General features: G+C 47.3%; 2 protein-coding genes across 3 annotated transcripts; one reads left to right on the plus strand and one right to left on the minus strand.

The window, feature by feature from the left end:
* The first annotated feature begins 4,968 nt into the window (after nt 1-4,968).
* On the plus strand, nt 4,969-20,477 carry Arf1 (ADP ribosylation factor 1). 2 transcript variants are annotated; one of them, XM_038324911.2, is made up of 5 exons: nt 4,969-5,065; nt 18,365-18,548; nt 18,634-18,744; nt 18,945-19,069; nt 19,195-20,477. In XM_038324911.2, the coding sequence occupies exons 2-5, from the start codon at nt 18,401-18,403 to the stop codon at nt 19,354-19,356; spliced, it is 546 nt and encodes a 181-aa protein (XP_038180839.1). In that variant the 5' UTR covers nt 4,969-5,065; nt 18,365-18,400; the 3' UTR covers nt 19,357-20,477. The 2 variants fall into 2 exon arrangements, with proteins under 2 accessions (XP_038180839.1, XP_038180840.1); XM_038324912.2 differs by lacking the exon at nt 4,969-5,065 and adding an exon at nt 5,379-5,547.
* A 942-nt stretch (nt 20,478-21,419) lies between these two features.
* On the minus strand, nt 21,420-24,179 carry C4H1orf35 (chromosome 4 C1orf35 homolog). Its single transcript, XM_038324909.1, has 7 exons — nt 23,831-24,179; nt 23,645-23,690; nt 23,469-23,551; nt 23,319-23,391; nt 23,118-23,203; nt 22,128-22,259; nt 21,420-22,005 (listed from the first exon to the last, which is right to left on the minus strand). Exons 1-7 carry the CDS (start codon nt 24,073-24,075, stop codon nt 21,885-21,887), a joined length of 786 nt encoding a protein of 261 aa, XP_038180837.1. The 5' UTR covers nt 24,076-24,179; the 3' UTR covers nt 21,420-21,884.
* Between the last annotated feature and the right edge of the window lie 687 nt (nt 24,180-24,866).

Genomic DNA, 24,866 nt, shown 5'->3' on the forward strand with positions numbered 1-24,866 from the left:
TAAATCTCAAATTTCAGGACGGCCAGGGCTAAGCAAAGAAACCCTGACTCACAAAAATAAACAAACAAAGGATTTGGGAAGGAAGGGCTTTCCCTGCATCCCTACCTCTGGGGAAGTCATTAAGGATGTAAAGTTTCTCTTGCAACCAGGTACTAGATCCAGGGTTTTGATTGTATGAGGATGCTGAACATAAGACAGAATACCAAGACTCAGTGCTGTACAGAATTTCCTTAAGAAGTTACCTTTTCAGCCAGTTAGCCTGTTCAGAGACCCATGCTGAAAAGGGCTTTTGAGAGCTTGAGGGAAGGCAGAGTAGATCAGGAAGTACTGTAGTCTGTAAAATAACCAAAGGACCTGAGGGCTGGAAACAGTCAAATGTGGAGGTTAAACTCCTTATCACTGGGCTCAAACTCATAGTGTGTGTGTGTGTGTGTGTGTGTGTGTGTGTGTGTGTGTGTGTAAGACTTCTACATCTCTAGGCATCAGTAGCCTGACATGAATGCCACCCATCTTCCATATAGAGGCTGCAGCTGTCTGGGGGACAGGATGGGGTCTTCAAGAACCAGAGTTTCTTTCACCTCCTGGGGGTATTCCTGTCTCTGGTCCTTACTCTAGGTAAGGTTGTCTTTCTAGCAACCTGGAGAAGCCAGGCCACTTGGCATCCATGCCCCTGACTAGGTCCTCAGGAGTAGGTAGGTCTAAAGGGAAGGGCCTGGACTTTGCCCTGGTGTACCATCAGCTGAAAGGGAGGCGAGTCGCCATAGACAATCCTAGCTTCCCAGTACAGGTAGCTGAGGATCCTGGACCTCTGAACGAACTCCTTTCAGTCAGCTCACTTCGCCCCCTCCTGGCCAGAGATGGCCCATGCAGGGACCTCAGAGAGGAAATGCACTCCTGGTCTCAAGGCAATCTTGTTAGCCTCAGTTTACCCAAGCATTCCCTGGTAGGGTCTGTCCTCAGACATGTCCACTCAGGGATCCCACAGATATGTATGCCCGTTCTGCTCCCCCAGCCACCCACCGGGACAGGGCCCAAAACAGAAGCACAAAGAAGAATGTTTCTTAACTTGGGAGTGGGCATACAGCAATCTGTTTTATCATTTTCAAAACTTCATCTTACATAAACCCCAACTTGTCTCTCCATTTTTTTTTCATTTTGCTAAACTCTTCCTCCAAAATAAAGTTTCTTCGGTTCTCTATTTCTTTTAAAAATTTTGGAGATTTTTTTTAAAAAGTAAAGATTTTATTTAAAATTTCTTCTTTGTTGTTGTTGGTTTTTGTTTTGCAAGATAGAATGTCTCTGTGAAACAGTCCTGGCTGTACTGGAACTCACTCTGTCGACCAGGCTGACTTAAAATTCAGAGATTCGTCTGCCTCTGCCTCCCAAGTGCTAGGATTAAAGGTGTGCGCCACCACCACTCGGCTTTTTTTTTGTTTGTTTTATTTTATGAGCATTGGTGTTTTGCTTGTATGTATGTCTGTGTGAGAGCGTCAGATCTTAGAGTTACAGACAGTATAAACTGCGATGTGGGTTGAGTGCTGGGAATTGAACCTGGGGCCTCTAGAAGAGCAATCAGTGCTCTTAACCACTGAGCCATCTCTCCAGCCCCTTAATTTTTTTAAATACCTTTAAAACTTGATTTTATTGAGTTATACATTTTTCTCTGCTCCCCTCCATGTCTCTTCCCTCCCCTCCCCTTCAACTCTCTCCCATGGTCCCCATGCTTCCAATCAGGAGATCTTGTCTTTTTCTACTTCCCATGTAGATTAGATCCATGTATGTCTTAGGGTCCTCACTGTTGGCTAGGTTCTCTGGGATTGTGATTGGTTGGTATTCTTTGCTTTATGTTTAAAAACCACTTATGAGTGAGTACATATGATATTTGTCTTTTTGGGTCTGGGTTACCTCACTCAATATGATGTTTTCTAGATCCATTCATTTACCTGAAAATTTCAAGATGTCATTATTTTTTCTGCTGTGTAATACTCCATTGTGTAAATGTATCATATTTTCCTTATTCATTCTTCGGTCAAGGGGCATCTTGGTTGTTTTCAGGTTCTGGCTATGACAAACAATGCTACTATGAACACATGTTCATAGTACATGTCCTTGTGGTACAATTGAGCATCCTTTGGGTATATACCCAAAAGTGGTATTACTGGGTCTTGAAGAAGGTTGTTTCCTAATTTTCTGAGAAATCACCGTACTGATATCCAAAGGGACTGTACCAGCTTGCACTCCCACCAGCAATGGAGGAGTGTTCCCTTTACCCTGCATCCTCTCCAGCATAAGTTGTCATCAGTGTTTTTGATCTTGGCCATTCTGACTAGTGTAAGACGGAATCTCAGTTGTTTTGATTTGCATTTATCTGATGGCTAAGGATATTGAGCATTTCGTTAAGTGTCTTTCAGCCATTTTGGATTCTTCTGTTGAGAGTTCTCTGTTTAGGTCTGTACTCCATTTTTTAAAAGATACCTTTTAATTGTATGTATGTATGTGTGTGTGTAAGTACAGGCGCTTGTGGAAGCCAGAGGCATCAGAGCCCCCAGAACTGGAGTTATAGGCAGCTGGGAGCTGGAAACATACTCTGTGAGAGCAGTATGTACTCTTAAGGGGTGAGTCATCTCCTCAGCTGTTGTTCAGTTTCCTCTTTAATATACACTTGGGGCTGAGGAGATGGTTCTGTGCATCAGACTTCTTGATGCTCTCGTAGAAGCCTTGAGTTTGGTTCTCAGCACCTGCATGGCAGATCATAAACACCAATAACCCCAGTTCCAATGGATCTGACCCCTCTTCTGGTATCCCTGGGCACCAGGCACCCACATGGTATACATACATATTTGCAGGCATTCACATACAAAAGTAAAATAAATAAATCTTGAAAATATATATATTATACATACACTTAGTGAATATACAATTCAACAAAATTTATGTGCAATATGAAAGTTTCACTGGAGGGTTAACCTGACCTGGTGAGGTAAGGAAAGCCTATCTAGGTTTTAGTAGTAGGGTCCACTTCAAATTTATCTACAATGGCATAAATAATTAATTATGGGGTACATGGTAAATTTTTGGGCATGACTAGAATGTACGGTGGTCAGGTCAGGATAAATGGAAGGACTAGCACTCCATCTCTATTTTGCCACTATTTTGTCTCTTTAGGAACAGAAAGAGAATTTGGTTTCTGACTGGTAATTATTGTGTGATGTTTTACTCTTTTGACTTTTTGAGGGACCCACCACCCAGCTCCCAAGTAAATCACACACAGAGGCTTTTAGTTATGAATGTCTGGTTTTAATTTGACTTGCTTCTTGCCAGCTTTTCTTATCTTATGTTAACCTGTTTACTTTTTTCCTCTGGGCTTTTATCTTTTTTTTACTTCTGTATACCTTTCTTTACTTCGTTCTCTGTGGCTTGCTGTGTAGCTGGGTGGCTGGTCTCTGATGTCCTCCTCTTCTTGTTTCTTTTCTTTCTTCTCTCCTCCCAGATTTTGCTTTCTATTTTTTAAAAATATTTATTTATTTATTATGTATACAATATTCTGTCTGCATGTCTGCAGGCCAGAAGAGGGCACCAGACCTCTTTACAGATGGTTGTGAGCCACCATGTGGTTGCCGGGAATTGAACTCAAGACCTTTGAAAGAGCAGGCAATGCTCTTAACCACTGAGCCATTTCTATTTACAATCGTTTTCTATTTATAATCTCTGCCTGCTAGCCCCACCTACCCTTGCTCCTGCCTCGCTATTGGTTTTTCGTTCCCCCACCCCCAGAGAAGGCTTCTCTGTGTCACAGCCCTAACTGTCCTAGAACTAGTTCTTGTAGACCAGGCTGGCCTTGAACTCACAGAAATCCGCCTGCCTCTGCCACCGAATTGTCGGATTAAAGACATGTGCCACCAGGGTGACAGGCTTATATGGCTGGGATCACAGGTTTCTGGGATATCCTGCAATTTCTCCAGGACGTGAAGAGCCAGCATCGCCCAAGGCTTTACATGAATACTTGTGTGTTGAGGGTGAGAAGGAACAGGCAGCTACCCCCTAGAAATTTACAGACGTGGCACTTAAAAGGGTAGCCCAAAACAGCGAGGATGCCCTGCACCTTGTGCTTGGACACAGGAGTGACTGATCTAGGCCCAGGTAACAGAACTGCCTCCTGCCAACTCAACAGATTCAAAAATAAATAATAATAATGATAATTTAAAAAAAAGCTCTAGGTCCTTCAACATCTCTTGCCTGCGGGATTCTTCACAACACATGGGGTGGAAGAACTGGACAGGGTGGACACAGCCTGGGTCTGAGTCCTGCAGAGATGGGGAGGGGACGCAGAATGCTGCTGCTTCTGATCAGGCAGGGAAGGCTTCCCAGGGCGATGGAACAGGCTCTTCCTCACCTGCACCCTCCAGGAGTCCCCTCCCCCCATCAGGAGCAACCTAGAGTACCCTCTCAGGCAGGGCTAACCCCACGCAAGTCTCTGGTTCTCTGGGTCAGCTTTGAGAGCGCACAAAGGTCCAAAGCCAGTGGAGGGACATGGCGAATATCTGACACTTGGCCTGTGCCTCTTTCCGCTTTAGCACCAGTCAGTCACATCATTATCTTCAGAGCCCAGGGCCAGCAGAAACATCAGACTCTGGAGACCTCTGAGAGGGACATCACACCCCCTCAGTGCTGACACGACCTTCCCACTCTGACCTTGGCGCTCCCCAACAGAAAGCTTACTGTCCTCAACCCCGCATCCGCGGAATGGGCTGGAATTGCGCAGGAAGACGCGCGTGCGCACGCGTCGCTGGACACGGAAATCCACACACCACACCCTTGCGCGTTCTAGTCCGGAGAGCCGGTGTGCTAGTCCCGGCGGCGATCCGGAAGCAAAGCGACTTTGGCTCCGCCCCGTGAAGGCTACCCGGTGCGGACGCGCAAGCGCCATTTACCTAGGGGCGGGGCTTCAGGAGCGCCCGTCCTCTTCCCCCGGCGTGCCCCGCGGCAGGCGCTGACGTGGCTGCCGTCAGCGCCGCCATCTTGTGGGAGCGAAACCAACGCCTGGCTGGGAGCAGCCGCCGCGGAGGTGAGGCGCGGGGAGCGCTGGGGCCGAGGCTGGGGAGGCCACGGGCTGACCACTGTGGGCGTCGAGGGGCGCTCAGTGCAGGCTGCTAAGGGCCGGGTCTGGTCAGGCGGGCCGGGATCTGTGTCCAGTGGACCTGGCGACAGGCCGGGCAGAGGATCGGAGCTCCCCCGGTCCCGCGTCGCCCACGGCCGCTCAGCCCTCCCCCACTCCGCGGCCCATACGCCTGGCCGCCCGCCGCGGGCCGCAGCCCGGAAGTCCGGCCTGGACGCCGGCTCCTCTCCAGGAAGCCAGGTTTCCTGCTGTTCCTCTCTGCGCCTCTCCTAGGTTCCGCGGCCCGGGAGCCCGACAACGGGTGCAGGCCTCGGGGGCTACGGGGGTCTTGCTGCAAGAAGGGCTGGTCGGCGGCGTCAGAGACGGCACGGGTCTTGGGGCAGGGGAAACTGAGGCTTGGGTGGCCCTGAGACGGCGTCAAGGTCACTCAGGTACCGAGGTCTTCCTCCTCTGTTTCTCGAGCCCGGTTCCCGTTGGCCCGGAGGATCGGAGCTTTAGGAGGGGGCGGGATGGGGCAGGTGGATAGGGGCGCGGGACTGCTGAACCCGGTGCTGGGATCTAGCAAGCGCATATGTGGATCTCAAGGGATCCCGGGGTGCCCACTCTGCCCCCCGGTGAGTCGTGATTTGGGCCTCACACTTCACCGGTCAGATCTTCATTGAGGTTTGCACTCGGGGCTTGGTGGCCTCTGGAGGAATTGAGCCTCGTTTCGCCTCTTGACGGACCCCCTTGCTGCTCTTCTGGGTGGGTTAGAAAGGCCGTTCTGAGTTGGGGAATCTTTAGCCTGGCCATGGGACAGTCTGCTTCAAGTCCCTGAGCAATCTGCAGCTAACAGAGGCCAGATCCAGTACCCCGGTCTGACTGTCCAGTCAGGGTGGTCATGCCATGCCGGACTGAATGGAGCTGAACCGTTGTATGGTACCTACGTGCCAGGGAATCAGCTCTCATCAAGGAGGAATTCTCCATCCGACAAGTGGCTGTTTTGCGAGGCAAGGAAGGGGCAGCTGCTCTTGGTCCCAGAAGTCACCGGAGAGCCCAGTATTTGCTGCCACAGCCAATGTTGGAGTAGTCCGTTGCTGTTCTTGTTTCACAACTAGTGGTCAGCAGTTTTCCCTGCAGGCTGAGTCTGGTGTTAACTGCAGTGTGGGTCAGAAAGAAGACTGCTGGGGTGCCGGGGTGCTTTGGTGCTGGCTCCATGGCCTTCCTCTGTAATCATTGTCGACAGCGTCTACCATGGGTGACTGGCTGTAATGTCCTCACTTTTGAGCTTTTAGCAGCAGTGTCACGAATAGCCAAGACCCAGATTTGATGAACAGTGTTACTACCTGGTTTCGCTGTTTCTCCAGAGTTGAGTGTGGGAAGGGCCGGTCACAGATGTGTGAGCTACATTGTTGGAACTGTATTGTCTCCTTGTCATAAAGGTTTCTCTTAATGGAGTGTCTATCACTTATCCTTAGGTATCTGTTGAAAATGAGTTACTAGATCACCACACTGTTCTCTTGCTTGTGAGGCAAATGTGCAGAATTGCTACTTCAAAAAGGTTTAAGAGCTAGGGGTAGAATGCTTTTCTTGGCCTGCATGAAGCCTTTGGTATGGATCTCCAGCACAGCACACACACAACGTTTAACTGTGAATAACAGCTGACTCATACTCGGTCTACTCATCCTGGAAGGAAAGGAGCAGTAACTAGTTCTGTGCCCCTCACACACAGTTCTGATTGTAAATCATGTAGCTGTGATGCCCACTATACCTCTTGCACAATAGTCCCTTGTAGAGAGTGTTTAAAATCTTTTCTCTACTGGGTTGCTACCTCTGCCCAGGATCAGGCAGGCTTCAAACTACAACTTTTTTAAGGTAAAGGTAAATTAGGCCTGCAGCAACTGTGGCGACCCAGTGTCAGGCAGCCTAACCAAGAGAAAAAACTTGTTGTGCAGGTTCATGCAATAGCTTGTTAACAATGGTTTGAGAGTGTTGGGTCAATGTTTTTTCAGATTCTTTGAATTAAATGTTACCTTGATGTGCAGGGTTGTTTTTGAGATAAGGTTTCTCTCTGTAGCCCTGGCTCTCCTGGAACTCTGTGTAGACCAGGCTGGTCTCAAACTCAGAGATCTGTCTGCCTCTGTCACCCGAATGCTGGGATTAAAGGTGTGTGCCACCACTGCCCAGCTTGATGTGCAGGTTTAAATCTACTCCTAATCACAGGGCCTTTGTATGTCATTTGCATTGAGGAGCCCATCAGACCTCAGCCTGCTCTAGGTTGCTGTGCATTCATGGTCTGTCCCTGTTGCCTCTTATGAATTTCTTTGACTTTTGATCTTCATGAAATTGTCAGAGATGGTGAGGAGAGAGTAGGAAAATTCGTTTGTATTGAGATCTGACACTAAGAGCATCTTTGTGTGTGCTGTATCTACTATTGAAAAGAGTTGACACTGCCTGCATAGTACAGGATAGCTGGTGTGTGTGTGTGTGTGCACATTAGTGTTGTCACTACACACTGAGATTTGTGTCCAATATTGATTATGATACAGACTACAGGTAATAATAGCTTGTGGTGTTGTTTGTCAATGTCCTGAAAGGTAACTCAGCCTTCCCAGGTGGGTCAAGTGGCCTGGCTGGAAAACTTGTTATTGGGGGTACATCCAAGCTCTTTATTTCCAGGAGAACCTTTTAGGTGTTCACCACCCTGTCCTGCTTCAGATATAAAGAAATGGTGAGACTGTTTAGGGCCCAGCTTCCACTACATTCTTATTTGATTCTGTTTTCTGATTTTTTTTTTTTTTTTTATTCAACATTGGTAACTAGGAAGAGCATCACTCCCTACAGGCCCTGATAATAGGGAAAGTTTTAGGTGATAAGGGGAATTGACAGAAAATAGGATGCTAGGCCTATATTTTATTGGTACTGTTCATGGGGAAAAGTTTAACGGTGTAGTAGGATTTTGCTCTAAACTGATGCTTCTGCCTCAGCCCCTGGAGATAAAAGCCTGCTGGGATTACAGGTGTGTGCCCCATGTTAGGCAGAATATTTTTACAGACAACAGATGGGGTGATTAAGTTTATATGGCAAACAGCTCTCATATTTCTGAGAATCTGGGAATTACTGCTGTATAGAATGAGTAAGGTGGGACTTGGTTATTATCACTGCACATTTCAGGAAGTGGGAAGTGTGTGATAGAAAACCTTCTTGATATCTATCTATAAAGGTAAGTATACCTGTTAAAGGGATGCTAACAAGCTAGACCTTTTGTTTCCAAAAGGTTCTTTGTGCTTGATGACTGTGTGTTAAACAATAACTTTTTGTCAGTATCAGTTGTCAAAATATTTTTGTCCCGCCGGGCAGTGGTGGCACACACCTTTATAATATCAGCACTTGGGAGGCAGAGGCAGGCAGATCTCTGAGTTTGAGGCCAGCCTGGTCTACATAGTTATTTCTAGGGCAGCTAGGGCTGTTATACAGAGAAACCGTGTCTTGAACTCCCCCATACTTTTTCCTTCTTCTTCTTTTTTTTTTTTTTTTTTTTTTTTTTTTTTGCAATGTCATATACTGAAACAGGGAAGTTGGTGGCCCAGATCTGTAGGTGTCCTCTGACAAGTTTTTCTTTCTTTCTCTCCCCTCCTTTTAAGTTCTGTTGGTATGATTTAGGTGCTTGTGGCCAAGAAAAGGGTTTCTAGATTTTGGTGAGACTCATTGCTGAAGAAGGAGAGTGAAGAGGGCTAGATGGCCTGAAGTGTGTTTTCCTCTGAAGCCTCCTGTTCTGTAGATAAGAATGCACTTTTTCCTTGTTTGAACCCCACAGCTTGTATTTAAAATACTTCATCTTCTAATGACTTTGGTGGTGAAATTTTGCTTGGCATTATTTTCAGCTTTTAACAGTTGTCTTCTGTTAAGGTCATAACAGACTTTGGACAGACTGAGGTGATCAGCTGAAATGTGTGCTTAGAGCTAGCAGTTCTTAGGGTAGGTTTATACATACCTTGCTTCCTCTATAGTTTTGCCTTCAGTTCCCAGGTCTCTGCACATTTGAGTCTCTACATGTTACTGGTGTAGGGATTTTCACACAGATGCACAATTGAGCATAGTTTAAAATAGTGTAGCATTGCTTGTTGACTGTGTAGTTTCCCTGACAGTCATTAGGATTATTCTCTCTGCTAGTGTGTGATCTTTATTTCAATTCCAGAGCCTTGATAAACCTTTTTTTTTTTTTTAAGGAAAAAACAACAACATTGCTTTCTCTCTAATAAGGAATCACCTTCACCTGTGGGGGGCCTAGTGGAGGAGGTGACCGTAGCATTGGACACAAACAATGCTCTTGTGTTCGTCCTGACCCTCCTAGAGTGACATGGCAGGCCCCTGGGGCCTATCCAAGGAGGCAGAAATGTCATCTCATAGGTGACATGCAGAGATGTGATAGAAAAAGTTTGACAAGTTTGAGGCAGGAACTAGAGGCCTCTTAGTAGCCCAGGACAACTGACACAAGGGCTCTGAGCTGGGTAAATGTACTCTGAGTTTGGAAACCAGTGGGAGCAGTGTGGGAGGGTAGGACTAGAGAGAGAGTGGTGTTGGTCTCTGGAGCAGCTTTGCAGTCCTCAGAAAGGATATTTTCAAATCTGTAGGAACCCTTTGGTTCTCTCAGGAGGAAGGCAACACTATCTGGCACTTAGCCACTTGTGTGGTTTTCGTGTAGGTGGAAAATCCCTCTGTGATAGCCTAAGCTTGATCACAGAAAGATAAAGCAGTTCTTTGGCATAATTTTAACAGATGTTCCAAGTCTTCCAGGAACCCCAGCTTTAACCACCTTGTAAGTCAAGGGCAGTGAATTTTTTCTTCAGCGCCTCACAAAAAGTTGTTCTCTGTTTAGGGAAAAAAGTTAAGTCTTTGAGGTGGTATGCCCTTGAGATTACTGTGCTTGGCATTTAGTGCCTCAGCAACTAGCCACTTCCCTTTGTCCTGTGTATAAGAATGGCTGGGCCTAGCATTAAAGCTGAGTTTCACTAGATATTAACTTCCCTTTGTGTCCCTGTGATGTCATTGTTAGGGCAGACTTATGGGGATCTTCAGTCTTATGCAGATATCAAGTTGTCTATTGGCTACTTTTCCAGATGACTAAGGGATTAAAGGGTGTGGTGGGAGCCAGGCAGTGGTGGCACACACCTTTAATCCCAGCACTTGGGAGGCAGAGGCAGGTGAATCCCTGTTATTTCAAGGCCAGCCTGGTTTACAAGAGCTAGTTCCAGGACAGGCTCCAAAGCTACAGAGAAACCCTGTCTTGAAAAACTCAAAAAAAAAAAAAAAAAAAAGCGGGGATATACCCCTCAAACAGTCCCATGGCTACTGAATGTGAGGGATGAGGGTCCTAACATCACTGGTGTCACTTAGCACCTGATTAATTCAGTTGTTGAGTTAGTTCGGGGTAGTAGCAGGTCTCCATGGTTTGAGTCTGAAGAACTGGGTGGAAATTTGGGGAGGAGGGAGATTTTGGTGGAAAAGCTGGATATGACAACATGGAGAATCCTTATCCAGAGAATGGGGCCAGTTGTTAGAGAATGCGCTAGGTGCTGGTCACATGAGGGGAGGACTGAAAACTAAGGCAAGGGCATCAACAGGATAGTGGAGAAATAGAAGTTGAGTAGTGTGTGGTCAGCAGTGCCTGGCTAAGTGAGAAAAGTGGACCTGGGGGATGTGGTCTTTGTCCTGTGTGTGCGTAACTCCAGCTGGGTGGGGCAAGACTGCAGCCAAGCTGAGGGAGCCTAGTGACAGCTCAGCCTTCCTGTACACTTCATTCTTTTGTTTCCTCCTGAAGAACAAGTGTTCAGAAGAAGGGCAGGGCGCTCCCTACCCTCTGAATTAAAGTTCCCTGAAGGTAGAAATAAAGGTTTTTGTTTTAATAAAAAAAAACATTTTATTAATGTTTTTAATTTGTTTTTGTAATTTTGTTTTTCGAGACAGGGTTTCTCTGCAGCTTTTTTAGAGCCTGTCCTGGAACTAGCTCTTGTAGACCAGGCTGGCCTCGAACTCAGAGATCCGCCTGCCTCTGCCTCCCGAGTGCTGGGATTAAAGGCATGCGCCACCACCGCCCGGCTGTTTTTAATTTTTAAATTGTGTGTATGTGTGTGAGAGTGGAATGTTGAAGCAGGAGGAGGTTTATCAGAAGCTTCTGGAGTTGTATTACAGTTAGTTGTAAGCGGCCTGACATAAGTGCTGGGAATTGAGCTCTGGCTCTCTACAAGAGTAATATTTGACAGCTGAGCTATCTCTAGCCCCTCATTTTTGTTGTCATGAGACTTATCTCAAGCTATAGCCCAGACTGCCCCTGAAACTCAGCACAGTCTTACCTCAGTTTCCTGAGTGCTAGGGTTACAGATTTGAGCCATCATGGCACCAAAAGTCAAGTTTTGAAGATTGACTTAATACATTCCCCAGTAGCAATCAGCCTCTTTGTCTGAAGTAGGGCTAGACAGCATTAAAGTTGAGTTTTAGTAGAAGAGTACCCTGCCCGCTGTAGCTGGTTTGAGGAAGAGCTTGTTTTAAGAAAGCACCATAAACTAGCTTTTGGTTGTTCCAGTTCCCTTTTTCTTCGGTATGAAAAGAGCCTGGGAGGGTGGGGTGGAGAATGTGTGTTCATTCACTTGTTCCTTAGTATTTCATAAAGAAAGAGGTAAGCTGGTAAGGCTGTTGCATTATTTTGATTTGCCTTGCAGCAGAAATTGGAGTCCTGGTTACCAGCTCTTCCGGGTCCTTCTGCTCCTCCTGAGCACAGGAGTGGTGATATTTAATTTGGGTGTGATATTTGTCTTGGCTTTGTGCCTATTATGCCCTCTATGAGGAACCATGGAGAGCCACAGCCACCCTGAGACTCAGGCTCATTGCTTCAGTAGGAGCCCTCGGTGGTTTGAGAAAGTGCATGTTAGCAAATAAGTCCTCTGTGGATCTCAAGGTAGGAGATCAGGGTATGATCTTGGGTCATTTCCCCTCAGTTCTAGTCTACAGGTACTGTCTCCTGTAAACAAGTGCATGCTCCATCCATGTGCTCAAGAAGGATGAGGCGTAAAGGGCTAGGGTCTGGACCTTACTAGGAGTCAGGGTGGGGTCTTCCCTGGAAACTGATCCCAGGCTGGTAGTCTTGTGGCCATGTCGAGTAGGCTAAGGTATGAAGACTGCTAGTCAGAACAGTGGCTGCAGGGTCACTAGGGAGGGCTGTACCAAACCTTGTCTCCTGTACTTCAGTCGTGGTTTTTCACTTGCATCTTGTGTTGTCCTATTACTGTACTTTCTACCATTTTAGATGTGTTTCTGGGATGATGCTTGTTTCTGTTTCTTGCTTTGTTTTGTCTAGAGTTTGGAGAGCAAACCTAATGCTCTGCTGCTGAACTGTTTCCAAGTCCAGATCTGTGGTTTTGGAGTTTTTCCAATAAATACCCTTGCCAAAGTAGAAATATGGTAGCAGTATATGTTAGGCAGTGGTTCTCAACCTTCCTAATGCTGGACCCTTTAATACTGTTCCTCATGTTGTGGTGGTCCCCCAACCATAAAATTATTTTGTTGCTACTTCATAACTGTAATTTTGCTACTGTTTTGAATTATAAATATCTGATAAGCAAGATAACTGGTATAAGACCCTTAAAGGGGTCTTGACCCACAGGTTGAACTCCTGTGTTAGGGTGTGGGTTCTGTTACTCCTGGGTAGGTGCTTTGAACATACAGTGCTGCAGGAAAGTCCAGAAAATGTGGATTTTATTCTGGAAGCCCTGACTCCCAGTTACAAGTCAGTATTAGTTGCTAAGAGGAAGACAAGACACAAAGAACAACAATCTGCTATAAGAACATGTGCACAGATACATGGCAAGATGTTTCCCCATTGGAGTCTTTACAAGTTCCAAAAATTGTATTTCATGAATTCCTTATTGTAGCTCTAGATACAGGCCATGTAGTAGCCCAGTTGTTAGTTTTTGCTTAGAGCTGCTAATATATAGAGTTAATGTGGCTGTGAATGTTTGATATATTTTGAGGGTAGTTATGTTAAATGGTAATGCTTAAAAGTAAAGGGAGAAGCGACATAAAGACAAGGTTTAGTGTCCTCGTTACTGTAGTTCAAAAACTCAGCTCAGAGAGATTTGCATGAATGTGGGTTTAACTTCATTTTCACTCATCACCCCAACCATCCACATCAGAACAGGTGGGTTTCCTCTTCCCTTAACTCAGAAGACAAGAAGCTTCAGGGAGGCAGTGTACAGAACAGGCATGTGTTCCAGCTCCTGTCCTGGTGCATGCTATTGAGTCACAGTTTTGCCTTTACAGGAGTGCCTGCCTGTCCTAGTATCAGCACATTCAATTCTCCTCTTAAGCAAACTTTATGAAATAATGACAAAATGTAGAACAGTATTGGATTGTATGAACATACTAGACCTACATACAAGCCTATCTGAAATGTTTTGCTGAGGGGAACGGGAAGACCTGAGGCTTTAGGAACAGAAATACTCAATTCCCGTTGATGTGCAGAAAGCATTATATGCAGAGGTTAACATGTGGCCGTATTGTATATGACACTAAGAAAGCCTCCTTTTTGTTACAGGCATCCAGTTTTGGAGATGGTTCAGGTTTTCATGTATCTAATTTTGTCATTGTTGGAACACTGATATTCATTACTTAAAAAACTTAGCTAAAAAGTGTTCTATAGTGTGTTCAGATTCTTTCAAAAAAGTTTCAGATTTAGTAATTTTCCTCAAATATGACAGCTGACGGTATACAATATTGATCTGTGTGGTTGAACATATGTAATTAATTAATTTTGAGACAGAATCTCACTGTGTAGCATTGACTGCCCTGGAGCTCACTAAGTAAACCAGCCTAGCTAGCCTTGAGCTTACAGAGATCCTCCTGCCTCTGATTCCCAAGTGCTGAGATGAAAGATGTATGCCACCATGCCTGGCTAAATATATGTAATTTATTCTGCAGTGAATTTGTCTTAAAGCAAAAGGGAGAAACTAAGGAATTGACTGAGTAAGGAAATTCTTATTACCCAAGAACTTTGTGACTAAGCCATTCCAGCTGAATTAGTGTGCTCCAGGGTCAGTGAGAGATCTTGTCCTTTTTTTTAAAAAAAAAAGTGTATGTGTGTTTTGCCTACATGTATCTCGCAGTGCCTGCAGAAGCCAGAAGAGGGTTCCACATCTGGAATTAGAGTTAAGGACAGTTGTAATATGTCATGTGGGTGCTGGGAATGGAATTGGTGTCCTGCAACAGTGGTAAATGCTCTTCCCACTGAGCTGTCTCTCTAGCTCCCTAAAAGGAACTGACTTTTAAAATGTCACCAACTTTTCATTCAGGTAGTAAGTATGAGTCCTTTTCAGGAAAGAACATTGTGCAGCCCAGAGCAGGAAACCTCTTTCTACTGGGATTCTTTCAAAATAGTGTCAACAGTTGGAGAGAAATGGCAAAGCCTACACAGTCTGATTTAGAGAAGGTTATCTGACTTGTGTTTGGGCGTCCCTAAGTCTGGTGAGAATGGTGGACCCTCCTGGCTGCCAAACCAGTCAGGTTGCATTCATTCATCGTTGTGGAGTAGGTGTGGACTCGAGTTTTCTCACCTGCATTCAAGAGGCCAGGAAGGCCCTGCTACTGATAGAGAAGTGTGGGGAGTGTGGTTGCCACTGTCCTCTCCTCCCTAAAGAATGAACTTTCTTGACCCCATTCCAATTTGATGATTGTGGGTCTGCCTTCCTATGCCAGTGACTTGGGGGGCAGAATAATCCAGCAAGAGCTCTCTGGGAAGTCTGTTTTCACTGCCTGCTAATGGAGTAATGCAGAGGAACTTGAAAAGCAGGTTTGGCTTCTACGTGGGATTGTAGAGGGAAGGTGACAGGATCTTGCCTGAGCACACGCAGTGAGGGCCTGTGCCCAGAGCCCCTTGTGGTGATTGGCCCATGTAGCCACTGTGCTTTTCTCTCTGTGGGGGCTTTCTTGGTTTTGGGTTTGTTCTAAAAGCCATAGATGTGGCGTCACGAGGACACTAAGAATGCTGATGCATGCATAAGTGCTGATAAGGCTGCGGGGATGGGGGTGGGTCTACATGCTTGTTTGTTGAGTGTCTTAAATCAGGAGCTCATCTCATTGAATTGTATGACTGCTTTTCCCTTTGGTGATTCTTGTTAGAAAGAAAAAAGGAAAATGTTTGCTGTGGTTTCCATAGCTCGTCTGTAGAAAAGGCAGGTTAGGCACAGCACACTCAGTCACCTGTGGACCATGCCAGATCACGTGTAAGAAAGCAGCACTGGATTGCCAGTAGTCATGGACAATGAGGCAGTCATGCATCTGTGCAATCAAACTTGGCTGAGATCCCTACCACTGGAATCAGTTATTCAGGGTGTCTGCCTGCTACTGTAGGGACTTATTAGAGTACAGATACCCCTCTGTGTTCTTGTGGGTTTTGTTATTGTTTGGGGGAGGTGCTTCTTTTTGAGACAAGGTCTCATATAGGTCAGCTTAGCCTTGACTAGCCAGCCCACTATTTGTTACCAAAGATTGATTATTCTTGAACTCTACCTCAGCCTTACATGTGCTGGGATCATAGGTGAGCACTATCATATATAGCAGATACTGCTGGTTTCTACATAGCACCTGAACATAAAAAATTGTCTTAAATACTCCCTCTGCCTCACCAGCCTCCCATGCATACCCTGGGCACCACTGTTTCTCCATTGATAACCACTTGTGATTTGGAAGGAAGGTGGAATTTTTTTGTGATTGTTGTTTGAGATGGGGTTTCTCTTTGTAACAGCCTTGGTTGTCCTGGAACTCACTTTGTAGACCAGACTGGCCTCGAACTTACAGGGCTCTGCCTATCTCAGCTGGAATTAGAGGCATGCACCACCACCATCTGGCTAGAAGGTGGAATTTTTTGCATGGACAAATAGCCATCTGCTTCTGTTGGCTTTTTTGCTTAAAGTAAATTGTGTGTTGCTTCCTTAGATTTTTGCCTGTACTTGTTCACTCTCCCAATTCCCCAATATCACCAGACCTCCTGATAGAAACAGCTAAGTGATGTGCTCCCTGCTCTATGGCAACTAGTGACTCTTATTTCATCTTGGGCTCATTTCCTTCTGCCTGGTTTGAATTCTCAGGGGATGCTTTGCCATGTTGAAATTAGTTATTCTTCCCTATCTGTAATTGATAGCAGTTAAAGGTCAAGAGCCATAATCTCAGAATTTTTAAAGAGTATTGCCTGAGAGTTGTCCTCCCACAATACTGCATTGCCAGAGTGTTTTGGCAGCAGGCCTCAGCTCTTAGGGCATGTGCTCCTCCTGCCTAGCAAAGAATCTCCTCTCTAGTCAGTCTGTCCTGTCCATCTGTCTTTTCTTCTCTTCCATCCACTCTGCTCTCCCATCTTGTCTTCCTGTCCCCCCAACCCCTCTCTTCTTGGCCATCGGTTTCATTTTTTTTTAGTTTTTGTAAAGCAAGGTCTCACACTAGTTCAGGCGGGCATCAAACTTGAAATCTGCTAGCTTTTCAGCCTAGTGCTGGGATTACAGGCGTGACTCAACATGCCCAGATTTTCTTTTCTTTTTTGACACTCTCACTAGATGTTCTAGCCTCGTACTTTCTGTCCTCTTGCCTCTGCCTCCCAAATATTTGAATTACAGCCATCTTCCTGTGTCTTTTTTTTTTTTTTAAATTCTTCTTTCTGGAAGCCGCCTTTTTTTTTTCTTTTTTTTTTTTTTTTTCTTCTTCTTTTTCAAGACAGGGTTTCTCTGTAGCTTTGGAGCCTGTCCTGGAACTAGCTCTTGTAGACCAGGCTGGCCTCGAATTTACAGTGATCCACCTGCTTCTGCTTCCCAAGTGCTGGGATTAAAGGCGTGCACCATTACCACCCGGCAGAAGCCTTCATTTTTAATATACCCTGAAGTTCGTATATAGGAAATTGAACCTCAGTGCAATAATGTTGGGCAGGTGTTTGGTTCTTAAAGTTCCACCCCCAAGAATGGATAAGAACTGTAATGAAATGGGCTTTGAAAATAGGTTCACACTCACTTTACCATATAAGACCACGGCATTCCTCTCTGGAGTATACAGCTGAAGGCTATATCTTAGAGCCAAACATTTAACTTGCCAAGCCATGATTTAAGATGTCTGGCTCTACGTTGTTACTAAGTTACCCAGCTTGTGGTGTTCTGTTATAGTAGCACAGAGGGACAATATATAGAGAAGTGTTGTCATCCTGTCTTACACCATGCTTGTTCATTTTCTTGTGTGGTTAGCAGCCTTGGATAGTCCACAGACATCTCTTTCTGAGAGCTCCATGGCCTTCTATTTGCTTTCACTGTTTATTAGGAGCTAACAATCAGCGTTTAAGAAAGCAGTAAAATACATTTGAATGAAAAACAAGTGAAGAATAAAAGTGGCCACCAGATGATGAGACCAGAGCCCTAGAAACCTTACTATCCTTTGCAAAAGCCCTTAACATCCAATAGGCTCTGGTAATTTGGTGCCAGCTTACTTGATTGGCACCTAGTGTTTCTTTTCTGCCAGTGGGCCCTACTGAATGTGTACATGCCCTTGCAGCAATAAAATAAAAAAAATAGGAGATTCCTTTTGTATAGGTCTTCAAAGGAATGTTTTGCTATCATCATACTGTTTCAGTCTCTACCTTCTTGGGCTGCTTGAGATGGGATAGAACATTGTCTTAACAACTGTCTCCCATGACCTGGATGACACCACACATAGTCTTTTTGGGCTTGTCCTTCTGTCACCAAGGGGTGATGAAATATACAGCCTGTAGTATTGAGCCTAGAGTGTGACCAGCTCTCTAGTAATTTGTAGTACTTTTGACACTTTGACGTAAGATAGAGATGTAAGGTGCTTCTTTCCGATCTTGTAAAGAACTTTTAGGCTGAAGGAGGCCTCATGTGTTGTCTCTCAAAGCACTCTTTTTGGAGAGCAAGCATGCCAGCTCCCAAGTGTGAGTGTGCACAGCTCTCGTTAGATGTTCTGATAGGTGAACAGACTTGGGAAGCAAGGGGGTTGTGCCTTCCTAGGCTAGTATGTGGCCTTTAGATACCTAGGACATCTATCTGGTGGACAAGGTTCTTTTTCTGCCACCTGGGATTGAATTGTCTCCCCTCCCCCATGAGATTTCTCAGGAGGGATGATGGGAGAAGGTGTGGGGTGGGGGACTCCTGGGTAGGTTTTTCTCTGACCTACCACAGGGCCTAAACTGGCAGCACATAACAGGACTGGAACAACTTGCTTCCTCAGGTCTCTGGCCAGTATTGCTTCCACCTGTCCACAAGCATGGGGAATATCTTTGCAAACCTCTTCAAGGGCCTTTTTGGCAAAAAAGAAATGCGCATTCTCATGGTGGGCCTGGATGCTGCAGGGAAGACAACAATTCTATACAAACTGAAGCTGGGTGAAATTGTGACCACCATTCCCACCATTGGTGAGAATTTGGGCCAGGACCCGGGTGGGGGTTGGGTTTGGGGTTCTGGAATACAGAGGGCACTCAGCTATAACCTTGCCCTCAGGTTTCAACGTGGAGACAGTTGAGTACAAGAATATCAGCTTCACTGTGTGGGATGTGGGTGGCCAGGACAAGATCCGGCCACTGTGGCGCCACTACTTCCAGAACACCCAAGGTGAGGGGCCAATTCTTTTCCTGGATTCCTCTTGTTTGCCTCAAAGGGATGCACTTGTTCACTGAGTCTCATGGCCTTGCCAGTTTCAGGGCATAGTGCCACACTAAGTATCATGGCCAGTGGGAAGACTGGATCTAGAGCCTGTGGGTGGATCAGGTGAGGGGGTGTTTGGTATGTGCAGTAATGTAGCTGTGTTGCAGGCTTGATCTTCGTAGTGGACAGCAATGACAGAGAGCGTGTGAATGAGGCCCGTGAAGAGCTCATGAGGATGCTAGCTGAAGATGAGCTCCGGGATGCCGTTCTCTTGGTGTTTGCCAATAAGCAGGTAGGCACCAGCAGGTTCCTTCCCTGATGGAGAGCCTGTGTCAGGGAAGAGAGAGGGTGGGTGAGAGGCTGCCCTGGGTGACTGGCTGCTGTGAGTCCCTGCCACTAATTCCTCCTTTCCCTCAGGACCTTCCCAATGCCATGAATGCGGCCGAAATCACAGACAAGCTGGGTCTGCACTCTCTACGCCACAGGAACTGGTACATTCAGGCCACCTGTGCCACCAGCGGGGACGGGCTCTATGAAGGACTAGACTGGCTGTCCAATCAGCTCCGGAACCAGAAGTGAACCAGACCCCTTCCTCCCCCTCACTTCCTCTTCTCCGCCCTCCGCTTTCCTCTCATGTGGCAAACGTGCGACTCTGTGGTCCTGAGTGCCAGAAGCTGTCTCCATGGGTTGGTCACAGTGTGCATCGCACCGTGCTGTACATGTGCAGACGCAGCCTGCAGCCAGGTTTTTATTTAATGTAAATAGTTTCTGTTTCCACTGAGGCAGTTTCTGGTACTCCTATGCAATATTACTTAGCTTTTTTATTGTAAAAAGAGAATCAACTCACTGTCAGTACTGAGAAGGGATTTGGGTGTAGGGGCACCTGGCCTCCGGGAGCCATTGGGCTGTAGACTGGTGTCAGTATCCATTTGGTGGTTGGTTTTTACCCAAACTCAGTGCATTTTTTAAAATAGTTAAAAAAAAAATACAGGACAAGAACACTTGAACACACAGAACGGAGACTATGCCTAGTGTAGGTTTTGCAGTAATGGCCTGAATGCTAGTCCATTGGATCACCTGTTCCCCCGTGGGAACAGGAGAGAAGGTGGACAAACCACCATCCGCTGCATGGTCACAGTAGAGCCCCCGTGACTCGCCTGTCTTTGGGTCACCTGCATTCCATAGCATTGTGCTTGTACTTGTGCTCACATGGTCACCTAGGGGTGGGCTGGGAGCCATTGTGGGGTGCAGGGCCTGGCTTGTATTTGGTGTGCGGCCGGGCCAGGTGGCAGTCTACATACCCAGCTTACTCTTGGGCCCACTTGGACGCGCTGGCAGGAGGCCTGGGTCTCACCAGCAGGAGCGCGTGCAAGCTGGGAGGGTCGGTCCATTCCAGACCCACATCCTGGAGCACCCCCATCTCCATGTGTGAAGTAGCTTTCTCCCTCAGCCTGCAAGGGTCCGATTTGCCATCGAAAGACGACCTCTACTTTTTTCTTTTGTATTTTGATAAACACTGAAGAAGCTGGAGCTGTTAAATTTATCTTGGGGAAATCTCAGAACTGGTTTATTTGGTGTCGTGGAACCTCTTACTGCTTTCAATACACAATTAGTAATCAACTGTTTTGTATACTTGTTTTCAGTTTTCATTTCGACAAGCACTGTAATTATAGCTATTAGAATAAAGTCTCTTAACTATTTGATGGGCTTGTGTGTCAGTATCACCACTGCCAGGCTGTCTCCTAAGAGAGCCCTTTTAATGTGAGAGAAATCAGGTACTCTCTGAGTCATGGTAGAAGTCAGTGAGACCTGGGTGTCTTGGCTCCCCTCGTCTCAGGGTCACTACCAGCCTCCGTGTTTTGTGACAACTGAGGTGTGCCTCCTGTTGTTCCTTTAGTAGGCTGCCAGTCTTGGTGTGGTACATATCTCTGGATGGGTGTGGCTACTAGGAGATCCAAAGTCTACCATCATGAATGGGCCCTCTGCCTAAGTGGACAGACCTTCACCCCCTTTGAGTGGTGTTTTAGATAACTAATCTTCACTCGTGCTTAGGTGGCCACCTGCAGGACACAGGTCAACATACAAGCCACAGCTTGAGTCTCAGAACACTTTGAGGTCTGCCCAACAGTACACACACCCAGTATATATAGCTTTACACTCAGAAGAGAACAACTTGCTATATAGATTCAGCCCGATTTCTATTGTCTGCCCATGTATTCACAAAGGATCTAAAATTGCTGTTATTTGTCTGCTGAACACTATCTCTGCCTAGGTAGGAACCAGACTGTGTTGGGGGAGTTCCTGCAGAAATAAACTCTCAGACAAGATTTACATATTTCAGATGAAGGTACTGGAGACGAAAGGCAGATTAAAGCTAGGTGCTGACACTCTGGAATCAAACCTGCTGCAGAAATCTGCAGGAACTGTCCCAGCAAGATTGCACCTCTTGGACAGACAGCAGATGCATTCATATCCACAAGTTTGTTCTTCCAACTTCCTGGCCATTTGTATGGTCTTAAGGCAGCCTCAAACAGGATTCTGGTTCCTAGACCCAGTGTACTCAGGCATACTGGATGGATACCCCATGTTGGGGCCACAGGTTACCAGCCTAACCTGCCTGCCCTCAGTGAGATGATACACTCTACTTTTAAAATACATTTACTTATGTACAAAGTGGGTTGATACAAAAAGTAGAAGTAACCAGATGTACACACAGACACACCCCTAAACCTCAAGAGCCTGGACTGTGGCAGCAGAGACAGGAGTCTGACCTTAGTCTCCTGGGCACTTATATCTTCCTTGGCATGGGGGCAAGCAAGAGCCTACCCTCAGAATCACTAGGCTCTGGAGTGGTTGCCACAAGCTGCCTCCAAATGGCAAGATAGATCCCAAAGTCCAGCAAGCTTGGCTCAGAATCCAACCAGGGAGTAGCTACCTGCCTTATCCCAGATAGGGATGTGACCTGGTTAGTTTGGACAAGTAGGAAGGGGGCTGGTAGCCGCTTGGCATCCAACAACTACTCTTTATAGACCCCACAGAACTTGGTGATGGGCAGGGTCCCAGCTCAGGGCAACCAGGACTCTGGTGGCCTTTGGTCTAGCCAATTCTCAGTCATCAGAGCCTCTGTCTTGTCGTCTGCGAGATGGGCTCCTTCCACTGTCCTGGCTATGTCCCCGCTTCCTCTTAGAGCAGGGGGAGAAGTCAGAATCATGTCTCTGGTGTCTGGGCCTAGGAAGACAAGGACAACCAGACACTTGAAGCGTCTCTCACTCTGCCAAGGATCCCAACAGGCCTGGCCAGCCCTCCCCACTTCCTTAGTGCCCCCCCAAATAGAGTTGGGCCTAGCCTACCAAGCAGGAGAGGGAGATGATGGGCAGCTGTCAGTCTCCTTTTTGTGTTCTTTGTCTTTCTTCTTCTTGTGTTTCTTGTGTTTCTTCTTCTTTTTCTTCTTTTCTTTCTTGCTTTTCTTATGGCTCTCTGTACTGTAAGAAAGAACATAAAGGGTCTAAGTGTGAAGAACTGGAGTATACCAGCTGAAAGCAGCTGAAAACTGAGGGCAAGGCAAGGATAGGATAGCGCAGGGTCTGTACCATAGCACTGTACACTGATAATGTCTACCTGCTGTGAGTTTGTATTAGTAAGTGAGCCTAATATTAGGCTCCTCATCCAATCCACAAACCTAAGCTTCCCTTTGGAATGTTGCCAACCTGGGTGCCCTCCCCCCTTTGGGGAGAGCCAGCTTCTCATTATAATGCCTTGTCTGATCTAGAACTCTCTATTTTACGTACGTACAAAGTTGAGATGACACAAAAGTAGAAGTAACCAGACAGACACACACAGCTAAATCCCAAGGCCTGGAAGCCAGCTGGTGGGAAGTCTTAGAGGTCAGCCTGCCTCTGTCCACCAAGTGCTAGGATTAAAGAAAAGTACCACCGCTCCTAGCATCACACTTTAACTGCTCTACCTTCCATCAAACTGGCCAGCATCAGAGCCCTGTCTGAGTGGCACCTGCCTGTTGGGTCACCAATGGCAGCTACTGAAACTCCATCCCACTTTCAGTTTCCTGGGCATCTGAATGGACAGGCATATCCAGCCTGGAGGTGGAGGCCCAACAATTTCAGTAAAGCCAAAAGAACTAAGGCTGTGCTTGGCTCCTTCAAAAAAAGACCAGCGCTTAGCCTCCCAGTACAACACCTATGGGTCTGGACATCATTCTCTTCTGTGAGTACACTCTTTCTGAAGTGTCCCCATACCCACGCTTGGCACAGCTCAAATAGGATGCCAGCAAAAAACTCATCAGTGTATAACACAGGTAGAACAGGCACTCAGACTCAACTTACTCCAGTTCAGCCTTGTCCTCAGCACGAGGCTTCTTCCTGGCAGCAGATGGGGCGGTGCTTGGGCCTTCGCTGTCCACGCGGTGGTGCTATATGAGAAGCGCAGCTGTGGGAGGGACACCCAGCACCCAGGGAGTCCCACCCAACACCTCCCCAGATACCCCCAAGCTCAGGATCCTGAGCATTGGGATTTACAGGGTTTACCGTGAACACTGACAGCCCGAGCTTGGCAGCCTCTTTGTCTTCCCGGGAGAGTGCCACACGGCCTGCGGAGCCACTGCAGAAGACAGAGCAGTGAGGACAGTTCTGGACCACCGCCCAGTCTTGCCCCCCATTTTCCCCAACCCGCCGCACCTGGCGCTGCCCAGACCCAGCAGCCGGTCCACGCCCTTCTCTTCAGGGTCACCTCCTTCCCGTTTGCAGATCTCCACGAAGTCCTGAGGAAACGGGGCGGGGGGGGGGAGTTCTAGGTCGGTACAGATAAGAGCCCCGCCCGCCCTGAGGACCTCGAACCCGCAGCCCAGACTCACCTCCTTGCTCAGGCCGGTGGGCTGTTTCCTCACGTTCTTGTAACCGCTGCGAGGGTCGAAGGTGCACGTCAAGGGGCATGCGCCCCTGTGGCCTTCCGCCCCTGCCCTGCCCACATCTAGCCCCGCCCCGGGGCCACCCAGATCCCTCCCCGGAGCTCGCAGTCGCCCCGCAGCCCAGGCACTCACAGTGCGGCTAGCAGCGCCTCGCGCTCTGCCTCACGCACAGCCGCCAGCTCTTCCTCACGGCTCGGGCCGGCACACGGCGCGCGGTCCTTCGCGTACCAGGTGAGGTCGCGGCCCTTCTGCCAGCGGCCCACTGGCGCCATCAGCGAGTTGCCTAGGTAGTTCTCCCTCTGCTTGTCGGTCTTCACATCTTCCCAGTTGAACTGGTCCTGCCCGCCACGCACGCCGCCGCGACTGGAGCCGAACATGGCGTCGGAGCCGATGCACAAGCTCCAGTACCCGCAGCCCCGAGCTGCAGGACTCCCGCACCCCTCGGCCCCCGGATGCCCGCCGTGACGTCACGCGCGCGCCTGCGCCTCTCACTAAGTGTCCACGCGCCTGCGCACTGCCTGATTCGGGCTGCCTCAGAGGTCCATCTTCCCACCCGGTGTTAAGTCAGTACTTCACCCTTTGGCGCATCCTTTATCCCCATTACGGCGTGCTGCTGCGCACTAGCTTCTCGAAAAAAGGGCTGCTGTGCGACCTCACATGTCGATCTTCGGCGAATTGGAATGTCAACAAACCTTGGTGACACCAGGAGGGGCCGGGGACGGGCGCCGCGGGTCTTGTGCTTGGCGCCTTTCCTCCTTCTGGAGAGCCAGGAGTACTAACCCTAAAGGACTGGGGTCCCAGGTAAAATGAAAGTGGCAAGTAAAATAGTGGCAAAACTCCCGGGAACACTGAGGGACGGCTAAAGTCGCCAAAGAAACACAGATCAACTCCTCTGTGGCACGAAAGAGTTAAAGGCCATAAAGTCCAAGCAGTCAGCCCTAAACCAGAGCAACCTGTGTTCTCTGCAGGTGAGACTTTACTGAGACATACGAAGAACAGAGCTAATTGTATGTTTTGATGGAGCATGACCAAGACAAGTCAAGAGTAACTAAAGTTTGTTGAAGATAGATTTAGCTGTCATTTGACCCTAAATCATTAGTTGAAACTGGCAGACAATGAAGGATCAAGTCGATGTCTGAACTAAAGCTTAAATGATGAATTATTCTGT

The sequence above is a fragment of the Arvicola amphibius genome, chromosome 4 (assembly GCF_903992535.2).
Source record: "Arvicola amphibius chromosome 4, mArvAmp1.2, whole genome shotgun sequence".
In the NCBI taxonomy this organism is placed as follows: domain Eukaryota; kingdom Metazoa; phylum Chordata; class Mammalia; order Rodentia; family Cricetidae; genus Arvicola; species Arvicola amphibius.

Bases quoted from the DNA above. Each gene is read 5' to 3' on its own strand.
- Arf1 (XM_038324911.2), top strand. From the start codon at position 18,401: ATGGGGAATATCTTTGCAAACCTCTTCAAGGGCCTTTTTGGCAAAAAA. The intron at 18,549-18,633 runs GTGAGAATTTGG...CCTTGCCCTCAG, and splicing joins GACCACCATTCCCACCATTG to GTTTCAACGTGGAGACAGTT. The intron at 19,070-19,194 runs GTAGGCACCAGC...CCTTTCCCTCAG, and splicing joins TGGTGTTTGCCAATAAGCAG to GACCTTCCCAATGCCATGAA.
- C4H1orf35 (XM_038324909.1), bottom strand. From the start codon at position 24,075: ATGTTCGGCTCCAGTCGCGGCGGCGTGCGTGGCGGGCAGGACCAGTTC. The intron at 23,691-23,830 runs GTGAGTGCCTGG...CGACCCTCGCAG, and splicing joins GAGGCGCTGCTAGCCGCACT to CGGTTACAAGAACGTGAGGA. The intron at 22,006-22,127 runs GTAGGCTAGGCC...TTGTCTTCCTAG, and splicing joins TCATCTCCCTCTCCTGCTTG to GCCCAGACACCAGAGACATG.